The sequence below is a fragment of the Mirounga angustirostris genome, unplaced genomic scaffold (genome assembly GCF_029215605.1).
Source record: "Mirounga angustirostris isolate CCGP_5_RB_7025 unplaced genomic scaffold, mMirAng1.0.hap1 SCAF_17, whole genome shotgun sequence".
NCBI lineage: Eukaryota > Metazoa > Chordata > Mammalia > Carnivora > Phocidae > Mirounga > Mirounga angustirostris.
In genome coordinates this window covers 45,607,963-45,620,652 of record NW_026991725.1, presented here as the reverse complement: position 1 = coordinate 45,620,652, position 12,690 = coordinate 45,607,963, and the positions used below count along the sequence as shown (strand labels likewise).

General features: G+C 63.1%; 1 protein-coding gene across 1 annotated transcript; it reads left to right on the top strand.

Moving 5' to 3' along the window:
* Positions 1-3,588: 3,588 nt before the first annotated feature.
* FBXO39 (F-box protein 39) lies at positions 3,589-5,897 on the top strand. Its single transcript, XM_045888179.2, has 3 exons — positions 3,589-4,673; positions 5,350-5,526; positions 5,769-5,897. The coding sequence occupies exons 1-3, from the start codon at positions 3,648-3,650 to the stop codon at positions 5,895-5,897; spliced, it is 1,332 nt and encodes a 443-aa protein (XP_045744135.1). The 5' UTR covers positions 3,589-3,647.
* Positions 5,898-12,690: the final 6,793 nt, after the last annotated feature.

Genomic DNA, 12,690 nt, shown 5'->3' with positions numbered 1-12,690 from the left:
GTCCCCGAGCACCCCTGCCTCCCACACGCCAGACCTCCGGTCCTCCTGGACCCCGGCTCCAGACCCCCAGACCCTACACCCCGCTGCCCACGCCCTGGTCTCCTGGCTCCCCAGCCCCAGAGCCCTGGACCCTGGCCTCCGACCCCTCCCCAGCTCCCCCCGCCCTGTCAGCTGTACCCCCACTCCCTCTGGTGCCCAAACCTACCCCTCCCCACCCCCAGCGACCCCCCCCCCACGGACCCCTGGATCCTGGACACCCGGACCCCGGGCTCCAGTCACCCCCCACCCCAACCCCCAGCGCCCTGCCATGCCCGAACCTCCCCTCCCATCTCCAGACACTCGCGTGCGCGCGCACACCTGAGCGCAGATCCTTCATGGGCCCCCGGCCCCCCGGCCCCCCATCCTCCTGGGACCCCGGGACCAGGTCCTCCGACACCCCGGCTCCTCCGCCCTCCGCCCCGGCCCGCGAGGCTCCGGGACACCCCGCGCCGGGCGGTCCTGCCCTCTCCACGCACGGTCGCCGGCTCTGACGCCCCCAGGTTTGGGCCAGGCGCCCCGCACCCCGGGGGGCGGGGGACGAGCGGAGGCCCGCGGAGGGCGGCGGGCGGCGGGCGGCGCGTCACAAAGGCGGCCGCCCTCGGCGCTCATCCCCCGCGAGGGCGCGCGTCCCGGCGGGCGCGGAGTCGGCGTCCGAGCGCAGGAGGCGCGCGCGGAGCAGGCAGGCGGCTCGCGGTCCCCGCAGCCCAGACGGGGCGCAGCGAGCGGGGCGCGGCGAGCGGGTAACGGGCCCCTCCGCCTCCTCCTGGAAGCAAGCGTCCCCGGGCACCTCCGGGCCGAGGGTGGTGGGACTTGCTTAGCTTTCCTTCCCGGGTTGGCAGCTCTGGGGCAGGTGGACAGCACTGGGCCTGAGCGCCCTTGCGGTGGGTTCGAACCCCACTTCCGCACTTAGTAGGGCGTTTGCTGGGAGCCCTCCTCAGCTTCCCCTGTTTCCCCATTTGTAAACCGGGTGTGCCCACCCCTCCCATACAGGGATCCTGCAGAATGCCTTGGCATCAACTTACTCCTGGCTGCGAACCCTGGTACAGCATCTGCTATGTGCCAGGCGCTGTTCTGGCACCTTCCACGTATGCGGCTCATTTAACCCTGCCAACACTGAGAGGGGCACCATTTTCATCCCTGGTTTGCGATGTGGGGTCTGAGGCACAAGGAAAATTACCTTGCCTAAGGTCATCCATAGCGACTGACAGCCGGGGTCCAGCCCGCTAAGCTCCCGGGCCTCTGGCTGGCCAGCAGGTTTAGGTGGGGAGGGGAGACGTTGCCAGCAAGGACAGGGACTTGTGGACCGCTTGCCACTGCTTTCCCAGCCTACCAGATATGTTCTTCGGACACCCCCCGTGGCTTAGCGTGTCCCATGATTCCTCTGACCAGTGACTGCCGGGCAAAGGCTTCTGTTGAGCTTGGGAACTGGTTTGGCTCTTCATGCTAAGTGCTGAGGGGCCCCTGGCCGCCGGCAGCTTCTGTGGATGAAGCAACAACCCTACCTCTTCCTTTGTTACGTATGAAAGGGCCGCTCAGAAGAAGAGTGTCTCAGGGGTGACACAGGCTGGGACGAAGATTACCCTGAGGGACGGACGTGGGCGCGAGGGGAAGGCAAAGGTGGCAGGGCGGGCAGTGGCTCTGGGACCCCCGTGGACGCCGTGACCTGGACGGGGGCAGGCTGCCGCCACAGCCCACGGGGAAGGCTGTCTGGATCTGGAGATGGGAGAGGCCCCTGGAGGCGTGGAGGGAAAGTGTGGGATGATGAGGGCAAGGCACCAGCGAAGACCCCAAAGGACCACCCCCGCCCACCACACAGGAGCTTGGGGGCACTCGGGCCGCTGTGGTGGTGTGGGAGCTGGGGGCGTCTGGGGGTCCGTCACAGGGAGAGCGGCCAGGAGAGGCAGGCATGGAGGGCAACATGACGATGCTCACCAGCATCAAGCACACATTTGGCAAGCACAGGCACAGACCCACATCAGACACGTCAGAACAGGTCAGTGCGTGTGACAAGGACAGCAGTGCGGACGAGGACACCAGTGTGGACGAGGACAGCTGTGCGGATGAGGACACCAGTGAGGACGAGGACAGCAGTGCGGACGAGGACACCAGTGAGGACGAGGACAGCAGTGTGGACGAGGACAGCAGTGTGGACGAGGACACCAGTGAGGACGAGGACAGCAGTGCGGACGAGGACACCAGTGAGGACGAGGACACCAGTGCGGACGAGGACAGCAGTGCGGACGAGGACACCAGTGCGGACGAGGACACCAGTGCGGACGAGGACAGCAGTGCGGACGAGGACACCAGTGAGGACGAGGACAGCAGTGCGGACGAGGACAGCAGTGCGGACGAGGACACCAGTGCGGACGAGGACAGCAGTGCGGACGAGGACAGCAGTGCGGATGAGGACAGCAGTGTGACGAGGACACCAGTGCGGACGAGGACATCAAAGGAGTAAAACAAAGAGTGCTCTTGCACAAATGTCCGTCCTGAACTGAGAACTATGCTTAACGTGTCCCTCAGCCCGAGACCTGTCACCAACCTGCTGTGTGACCATAGGCAAGCCCCTTCACCTCTCTGGGCCTCAGTTCCCGTCTGTAAAGAAATAATTCTCAGAGGTCCTCCAGCCCTGCGTTTTTATGCGCTACAGTAATCGTGGGCCACTTGGTAACGTAGCCACTGAAAGCGTTATGGAGTGGTAGGGCTTGCATCTTGAAGACGGGGGGCTTTGGAAGTGGTAAAGGGAAAAAGGAGAGTTTTCAGGCGGGGAAACACTGAAAGCAGAAGGTCACGAAGACTTCGGCAGATGGCTATAGAAAGTCCAAGGGCTCGGCGCATCAGGCGGCTGTTGGCCTGGCTGTGCCCCGGCCTCCCTAGCCTGGTAGGGGGACCACGTGCAATCCAGCGGCCAGCTCAGAGACCTTCCAGTGCTCCCCGCCTCGTTATCCAGCTTCCAAATCGTGTCCTGTGAAAAACCCACAAACCCACCCATTCCTGCAGTCTCGCTGCCCTAGCCCCAGGCTCGGAGCCTGAACTCTACTCTGGGCCATCCTTCTTCCTCCTCCCTGGAGGGCCCTTTCTGTACCTCAAGACTGACCGCATCGCTTCCGGACAGGTTGACCTTGCCTGGCCCAGTGCCTCGGTTCCTCCTCTACCACCACCAGGCCAAGCTGGTCGGCCTCGCAGCTCCTACTCACCCTGCAAAGCCCCACTCGGGTACCACCTCCTCTGAGCAACCCCGTCTACTTCCTCCTTCCCCAGACAGAATTAGCCAGCCCCCGTTTGTGCCCCCTGCACCGCGATCATGCCCGAGCCTTCTCGCTTCTCCCGCTGTGCTGTAACTGAGTCCTGGGTGCGATCCTGGGAGGCCCCCAAGGACCGAGTCTTTGCAGGTGTTCCCCTGCAAGGCAGATCCATGACTGTCCCCGCCTGCGCCGGCCCAGGGCCTGCCACCCACGCGGAATGTCGAGTTCACTCGGCTGGCTCTAATTTCCGTTTGGTAAATAATGGTTCTTCCTTTCTATTCCCCACAGAAAACGAGGGGTTGCTTTTCTTCATTTTTGGAAGCCCTGCCGACCACACAGCTGCTCTGGACATCCGGTTCCTCGATGGACGAAGACAGCCAACTGATCCAGCCCCAAGACCAGAGCTGCTGGGCCAGTCTGCCCGATGTGTGCCTGCGTCGTGTTTTCTGGTGGCTGGGAGACAGGGACCGGTCCAGAGCCGCCCTGGTCTGCAGAAAGTGGAACCAGATGATGTTCTCGGCTGACCTCTGGCGATACAGGACCATCACGTTCAGTGGGAGGCCCTCCAGGGTACACGCGTCCGAGTTCGAGTCAGCGCTTTGGTATGTCAAGAAGTTTGGTCGTTATCTGGAGCACCTGGAGATCAAATTTCTGAACCCTTACAATGCCGTTCTGACCAAGAAGTTCCAGGTCACCATGCGAGGCCTCCTGTCGTGTCTGGGCAAGAGCAACAACCGTCTGAAATCTCTGTCCGTCCAGCACCTGGAGCTGGACCGCCTGGTCTGGAGGAACAGCATCCGGAGCTCCTTCATCAAAAGCTTGAGCTTCTTCTTAAAGAAAGTGGGCAAGCACCTGGACCACCTCAACCTGAAGGGGGCCCGGCTGACCGTGGAGCAGGGCTGCGTGGTGCTCAACTCCCTGAGCTACTTGCGAAGCGAGAGCACGGTGTCGCAGCTCAACATCGAGGACTACTTCAGCCACCACCTGGCCGTGTACAGCAGTGCCCAGTTCAACAGGACCATGGCCACGTTCCACAGCCTGGCGTCCCTGACGCTCAACTACAACTGCATCTCGGACGAGCTGCTCGAGAACCTGTGTGAGAACAACGCTGGGACCCTCTGGACCATGAACATCAAATGCCACATCCACGACCCCCACGGGCAGGTCATCTGGGGCATGTCCTGGGCCAAGCTGGCCAGGCACGCCACCAACCTGAAGGTGAACTTCTTCTTTGAGCGGGTCATGAAGTATGAGCGCCTGGTCCGGATCCTCTTGCAGGAGATCCCGGTCCGGAGCCTCAGCCTGAGGAGCTGCTACTTCAGTGACCCCGACTGGTCGATGAGGCCCACGCTCACGGATCTCCTGCCCACCTTCCGGCACACTCTGCAGGTGGGTGGGGCCCGAGGGCTGGGAGGCTGGTGGGGAGGGGCCGCCGCTCAGGTCACCGGCTTCCCCAGGGGAGAGGCTCCCGGCAGGGCCGGCACACACTGGGTCCACCCGAGGTTCTGGGAAATGCTACCAGGCTAAAAGAGCAGCGTCCCCTGGCCCCCCAGGGTCACGGCGGGTGACGGCAGCTCACGTCTCCGCGTGGAACACAGGGAGTCTCTGGTTGGCTGCCAACCAAGGAAAGCCCCTATGTGCCCCCTCTGAGCAAGAAGGGGCCTCCACGGGGGACAGCAGGCCCCCCCACCTCCCAGCAGCACAGGAAACAGTGAGTCCAAACCAGACAGACGGAGTCACTGAGGAGCGCCGAGGGGTGGGCCAGCTTCCCCATCTATAAAATCAGGATCGTTTTGTCCCTCCCAAGGGCCGCACAGAAGGCTGGGGGATTGATATCCGTTGCTACAAACACCACCAGCAGGGGGCTCGAGGGGCGGTGGCTGGCCAGGTGCCCGGCCTCTGAACCCCAGACGCATCTTGCCAAGTTGGATGGAGTCACCCGCATGTCCCCGTCTCTTCCCTGCGGCCCGGGGACTACCGTCAGCCGGGCCATGGGGCTGCAGCAGAATGACCCAGCCGGTCCCAGCATCTCCGCCCACCCGTCTCCCCTCTGGTGCTTTTCCAGAAACTGACGTTCGAGTTCAACAACAACCACGAGTCCCTGGACGAGGAGCTGCACCTCCTGGTCTTGTCCTGCAGGAAGCTGTTCTACTTCAAGATCTGGGCTTTCCTGGACGTCAAGTTTGTGGAGCGGATCCTGAAGAGCCAGGAGGAAGGGCAGTGTTCCCTGCGCACTCTCAAGGTAGGGCCCCCGGCTCCCGGGCCTAGCACAGGCGGCGGGTGGCGCGTCTGCTCCCGCCAGGGTCAGGCGTGCGGCCGGGCGGTGCGTCCCCCTCGTGTGTGCCCCGGGGGTTTGCTTCACGGGAGGGAACCTGGAGCTCCCTTCCTCAGCGGCTGGGCTTGGGCCGGCCGCGCGTGTCCCGGGCTGGGATGGGCGCGGTGCCGCGAGGCGCAGCCCCACCGCGTGCGCTCTCTGTGCTGCAGGTGAGAATTTACACAAACAGGTACGAGACCAATGACGAGGACAGGACGCTGCGCGAGATCCACAGGAAGTACAGAAAGCTCATCGACGCGGAGCTCAACTACTTCGTCATCGCGTACCCCATGATGTAGCGAGGCTCTGCGAGGCGCCCCACCCCTCCCCCTTCCTCCTGGCTCCGTTTTGCCAGTTCCACCCCAGCTGACGCCCCGAGGCTGGGACCGCTGGTGGTGGGACCTTAAAGTGCTATCTTTACCAACAACCCAGGGCTGGTCTCTCCTCTGTCCTGTGGCTTCGCTTTTTCACAGCCTCCCTCAGGCACTCGGAGTCGTCCCTCACCACCTCACTCCCAGCACACAGCTGGGGGCAAATGCCCGGTGTCCCTGGGGACCCGCGGGAGCCCCCGGCACTGGTGCTGGCCGCCCACTCCACTCCCAGATGGAGTGTGTCCGCAAGTCCTCCAAGAGGCGGGGACGTTCCTGCTTGTCCACGCAGCCTGCTCCGAGCCGGGAGGAGCTCCTGACTCCCGTGTGGTGGTCTCCCACGTATGTCTTGTTGTTAAAAAAGTTTGCCCCGTGGACCCCCTGACCACAGGTCTGGAGGACACGGAGACTCCCCCGACCGGGGAGCGGCAGGCAGCAGGACCCAGCGCAGGCGGATCCTCTGGGAAAATGCCGCGCACACGGGGTCCGTGAACCCAGTGGTAGATGGAGACAGCCACGGACCTGTGACCTCCGTGGGCCACAGCCTCCTGTTCATGCCCGTCCTTTTCCCACGTGCCGCGCCCGGCTGCGGGTCTGCAAAGAGCACCAGGTTCTGGGGGGAGACACGCAGAACTTCGGCATGACCTTGACCCCGTTGATGAGCAGGACGTGCATTCTGCCGCCCTCATGCCTCCTCCAGGCTGCTGGGGGGAGGGGAAGCAGCCCTGGGGACAGAAGGGGGCCGCCTCCTCTGAATTTCCAGCCGGGTAAGGAAAGGGGGACCATGGTTCCCGGAGGTGCTACACCATTACCGACAGGCAAAGTTACAACCAAAGGGCAGCAGTTCTTGTTTTTGAAAAGACTCTCAGAGAGGGGCCTTCGACTCCGGGCTGAAGGGTCCTGAAACCACGCTGATTGCTGTGACCCCGAGTTCTGTGCCCCATTCAGGCCTTAGCTGCTAAGGTCCCTAACACACAAATAAAGCTGGGATGGATGGGGTCCCGGACACTGAACCTAAGTGTCAACGGCCACATTTGTCCCTTGGGTGCGTATCGGCCTCCCTGGGAGCCAGCTTCTCTGTTGCACGTGGAGAAGGGACCGCACGCCCCACGGAGCCTGCCTCGGGGAATGGTGATTTAATACGTGTTCCTCCGTACATAGGCCTGCCCCTGGGTGTTCCCCAGATGGTGGCTTTTGTGGTGTTTAATGAGGAAACAGCCTCAGAAAAGGGGGCGGCTTTCCGGGGGTCACGCAGGTCCCTGGTTCAGCACCGGGACTCTCCTCCCGCCCCAGCACTGATGCGGCATGCTCCGTGTGTGCGGGGTGTGGGGCACAGCCTCCCTGAACCCCCACAACGGCTCTGGCAGGTGGAGACTGTCCCCCCTCTTCCAGCGCTAAGAAAACGGGGCTTAGCAAGGCAAACCCACCCAAGGTCAGTCGCTCGGGAAGTGCGAGAAGCGTGTCAAAGCCACCCCGAGTCCACAGCCATTCTCTTAATGACCGCTGACCGCCTCCCACGGCAAGGAGATTGGGAGTCGGTTCTGCAAGTGTGTGAAGTGCAAGAGCGCTTGGAAGAATCGTGAAAACCTCCATTCACTATGTTTCGCTTAGAAATGCAGTGTGAGACGGAGTTCTCAAGAACCAAGCTTTCTGAGTTAAACAGATGTGAATACAACCTTTATGACCTTGTTAGAAAGACAGATGTCACTGTCCCAGAAAAAATGTCACCCAGTGGAACCTGATAGAAACAATCTTTCTTAAACACAAACACCCCTCTTGGTGGGTGCCTCCCCTTCCTGCCTCCCGCCAGACACGCCCCAGAGAGGGCGCTCACGGAAACTTCCGCTCACTGGCCGAGCATCACGGTGTGAGAAATCTGCCCGGCTTCCCTGGGTGGTGCTTGGATAATTCATCTGGTTCCCATTCCTCCACATTTGGAAAAGTACAGGTTGGAAAAAACCCAGCCTGGGCCCAAACCCACCCACTCGGACTGAAGACCTTGTCGAGGTGATTCCACCTTTGTTTGCGGCAACTCACTTCAAAGTCCTGTTTTGTCTTGGCCCATCTCACAAGCGATAAGACATGTCCTTTAAGCAGCAAGAACACGCCCCAATGTCACGGACACCACACACAACTGATGCGGCCAAGCCTACTGTGTCCCCTCAGACCACAGGCTTGCTAGCCAGGCTTCATTTGTCTTCCCAGTGGGGCAGCTGAAGCTCTGGGAGGCGGACGAACCTGTCGGGGCCACACCCCAGGCAGATCCGAACCAGGGGGAGCCACCGAGCCCCCCCAGAGCTGTGTCCACACAAGGGTTTCCCACAGAGTCCTCACGCCCTGCTGGCCTCATCCCCAGGGACAGGCCCCATAATCCCGCACAATCCCACAATCAGCACAAACTCGGAACTGTCTTCTAAGCTGGGGAGGGGCACTGGGAGCCCTCCAAGCTAGAGCAGAAGAGCACCCAGCGACATCCCCAGGTCGTCGGCCTGAGAGGGCTGCATACTTGCTCAGCACCCGGAGGTGACGCCCAGCACACGGGAGGTGACACTCAGCACCTGGAGGGGACGCTCAGCACACGGGAGGGGACGCTCAGCACCCGGAGGTGACGCTCAGCACACGGGAGGGGACGCTCAGCACCCGGAGGTGACGCTCAGCACCCGGGAGGTGACGTTCAGCACCTGGAGGTGACGCTCAGCACCCGAGGTGACGCTCAGCACACAGGTGACGCTCAGCACCCGGAGGTGACGCTCAGCACCCAGGAGGTGACGTTCAGCACCTGGAGGTGACGCTCAGTACCCGAGGTGATGCTCAGCACACAGGAGGTGATGCTCAGCACCGGGGAGGTGACGCTCAGCACCCGGAAGTGACGCTCCGCACCCGGAGGTGACGCTCAGCACCGGGGAGGTGACGCTCAGCACCCGGAGGTGACGCTCAGCACCCGGGAGGTGACGTTCAGCACCTGGAGGTGACGCTCAGCACCCGAGGTGACGCTCAGCACACAGGTGACGCTCAGCACCCGGAGGTGACGCTCAGCACCCAGGAGGTGACGTTCAGCACCTGGAGGTGACGCTCAGCACACGGGAGGTGAAGCTCAGCACCGGGGAGGTGACGCTCAGCACCCGAGGTGATGCTCAGCACACAGGAGGTGACGCTCAGCACCCGGAGGTGACGCTCATCACCCAAGGTGACGCTCAGCACATGGGAGGATACGCTCAGCACACGGAAGGTGACGCTCAGCACCGGGGAGGTGACGCTCAGCACCCGAGGTGACGCTCAGCACCCGGGAGGTGACGCTCAGCAACCGGAGGTGACGCTCAGCACCCAGGAGGTGACGCTCAGCACATGGGAGGTGACGCTTAGACCCAGAGGTGACGCTCAGCACCCGGGAGGGGATGCTCAGCACCCGGAGGGGACGCTCAGCACACGGGAGGTGACACTCATCACCTGAGGTGACGCTCAGCACCGGGGAGGTGACGCTCAGCACCCGGAGGTGACGCCCAGCACACGGGAGGTGACACTCAGCACCTGGAGGGGACGCTCAGCACATGGGAGGTGACGCTCAGCACCCGGAGGTGACGCTCAGCTCACGGGAGGTGACGCTCAGCACCCGGAGGTGATGCTCGGCACACGGGAGGTGACGCTCAGCACCCGGGAGGTGACGCTCAGCAACTGGAGGTGACGCTCAGCACCCGAGGTGACGCTCAGCAACCGAGGTGACGCTCAGCACCCGGGATGTGACGCTAAGCACCCGGGAGGTGACGCTAAGCATCTGGGAGGTGACGCTCAGCACCCGGAGTTGACGCTCAGCACACGGGAGGTGACGCTCAGCACGGGGGAGGTGACGCTCAGCACACGGGAGGTGACGCTCAGCACCCGGGAGGTGACGCTCAGCACCCGGAGGTGACGCTCAGCACACAGGAGGTGACGCTCAGCATCGGGGAGGTGATGCTCAGCACACAGGAGGTGACGCTCAGCACCCTGAGGTGATGCTCAGCACCCGAGGTGACGCTCAGCACTGGGGAGGTGACGCTCAGCACCGGGAGGTGACGCTCAGCACATGGGATGTGACGCTCAGCACCGGGGAGGTGACGCTCAGCACCGGGGAGGTGACGCTCAGCACCGGGGAGGTGACGCTAAGCACCTGAGGTGATGCTCAGTACCCGAGGTGATGCTCAGCACACAGGAGGTGATGCTCAGCACCGGGGAGGTGCTACTCAGCACCCGGAAGTGACGCTCCGCACCCGGAGGTGACGCTCAGCACCGGGGAGGTGACGCTCAGCACCCGGAGGTGACGCTCAGCACCTGGGAGGTGACGTTCAGCACCTGGAGGTGACGCTCAGCACCCGAGGTGACGCTCAGCACACAGGAGGTGACGCTCAGCACCCGGAGGTGACGCTCAGCACCCAGGAGGTGACGTTCAGCACCTAGGAGGTGACGCTCAGCACACGGGAGATGAAGCTCAGCACCGGGGAGGTGACGCTCAGCACCCGAGGTGATGCTCAGCACACAGGAGGTGACACTCAGCACCCGGAGGTGACGCTCATCACCCAGAGGTGACGCTCAGCACACAGGAGGATACGCTCAGCACACGGGAGGTGACGCTCAGCACCGGGGAGGTGACGCTCAGCACCCGAGGTGACACTCAGCACCCGGGAGGTGATGCTCAGCAACCGGAGGTGACGCTCAGCACCCGGGAGGTGACGCTCAGCACATGGGAGGTGACGCTTAGACCCAGAGGTGACGCTCAGCACCCAGGAGGGGACGCTCAGCACCTGGAGGGGACGCTCAGCACACGGGAGGTGACACTCATCACCCGAGGTGACGCTCAGCACCGGGGAGGTGACGCTCAGCACCCGGAGGTGACGCCCAGCACACGGGAGGTGACACTCAGCACCTGGAGGGGACGCTCAGCACACGGGAGGTGATGCTCAGCACCCGGAGGTGACGCTCAGCATCGGGGAGGTGACGCTCAGCACCCGAGGTGACGCTCAGCACACAGGAAGTGACGCTCAGCACCCTGAGGTGATGCTCAGCACCCGAGGTGACGCTCAGCACCGGGTAGGTGACGCTCAGCACCGGGAGGTGACGCTCAGCACATGGGATGTGACGCTCAGCACCGGGGAGGTGACGCTCAGCACCCGGGAGGTGACGCTCAGCACCCGAGGTGACGCTAAGCACCTGAGGTGATGCTCAGTACCCGAGGTGATGCTCAGCACACAGGAGGTGATGCTCAGCACCGGGGAGGTGATGCTCAGCACCCGGAAGTGACGCTCCGCACCCGGAGGTGACGCTCAGCACCGGGGAGGTGACGCTCAGCATCCGGAGGTGACGCTCAGCACCTGGGAGGTGACGTTCAGCACCTGGAGGTGACGCTCAGCACCCGAGGTGACGCTCAGCACACAGGAGGTGACGCTCAGCACCCGGAGGTGACGCTCAGCACCCAGGAGGTGACGTTCAGCACCCAGGAGGTGACGCTCAGCACACGGGAGATGAAGCTCAGCACCGGGGAGGTGACGCTCAGCACCCGAGGTGATGCTCAGCACACAGGAGGTGACGCTCAGCACCCGGAGGTGACGCTCATCACCCAAGGTGACGCTCAGCACACGGGAGGATACGCTCAGCACACGGGAGGTGACGCTCAGCACCGGGGAGGTGACGCTCAGCACCCGAGGTGACACTCAGCACCCGGGAGGTGATGCTCAGCAACCGGAGGTGACGCTCAGCACCCGGGAGGTGACGCTCAGCACATGGGAGGTGACGCTTAGACCCAGAGGTGACGCTCAGCACCCGGGAGGGGACGCTCAGCACCTGGAGGGGACGCTCAGCACACGGGAGGTGACACTCATCACCCGAGGTGATGCTCAGCACCGGGGAGGTGACGCTCAGCACCTGGAGGTGACGCTCAGCACCCGGGAGGTGACGCTCAGCACACGGGAGGTGACGCTCAGCACCTTGGTGGGCAGCACAGCTTGGCGTGAAGCTGATGCCCTCAGCCTCAGAGGGGGCCTCTGCACCCCAGGTTAGGGGCACCCCTTGCTGACAGCACAGACTCTCTGACTTAGACAGTAAACCTCCTGGGAGTGGGTCCCACGTCTGAGACTGTCTGTGCCTCAAGACAGCACGAGTGCAGCTGGGCGGCCAGACGCAGAGACCGTCAAAGACGCGAAGGGGTCTGGGCCATTCGGCCAACTGTCCCTTTACAGGTGACCCTAGGAGAGGGAGGAGCTGGGCCGACCCCAGACGCAGGTCACCCCTAAGCAGGGGAGCCGAATGTTAGCACAGAGCGTCGCGGCGGCTCCACAGGAGGGCCCGTGGAAGGTGCCCCTTGGACGTCAGGAGGAGTGAGGGCTTGGCCGCGGGCCTCCCTGGGACAGCGGCGGGGCGGGAGGCTGTGGGGGTGCAGAACCGCCCTGATGGTTGGGCATGGATGTGAAATGCAGCCCCAGCTGCGGCTACCGCTTCGCAGAAATGACTGTGCCCACGGCTGGCTCAGCCCCACGGAGCCCCACGGGCTGGGCGTGACGGGAACCTCAACCCAGCTCTGTCTCCATAACCTACAGTCCAACCACTGACTTGAATCTGCGGCAGGAATGGGAGGATGTTTTTCTCTTTGGCTTTACTGTTACTTGAGAATGGAGAAAGAAAAATACTCCCAGGGATTATTAATCGACCTGGAGACCAACACCTCTCTGTTTACACTCAGGAGGGAAAACAATAGCCG

Coding starts and splice junctions, on each gene's coding strand:
- FBXO39 (XM_045888179.2), top strand. CDS start 3,648: ATGGACGAAGACAGCCAACTGATCCAGCCCCAAGACCAGAGCTGCTGG. Junction 4,674..5,349: donor CCTTCCGGCACACTCTGCAG/GTGGGTGGGGCC, acceptor GTGCTTTTCCAG/AAACTGACGTTCGAGTTCAA. Junction 5,527..5,768: donor GTTCCCTGCGCACTCTCAAG/GTAGGGCCCCCG, acceptor TCTGTGCTGCAG/GTGAGAATTTACACAAACAG.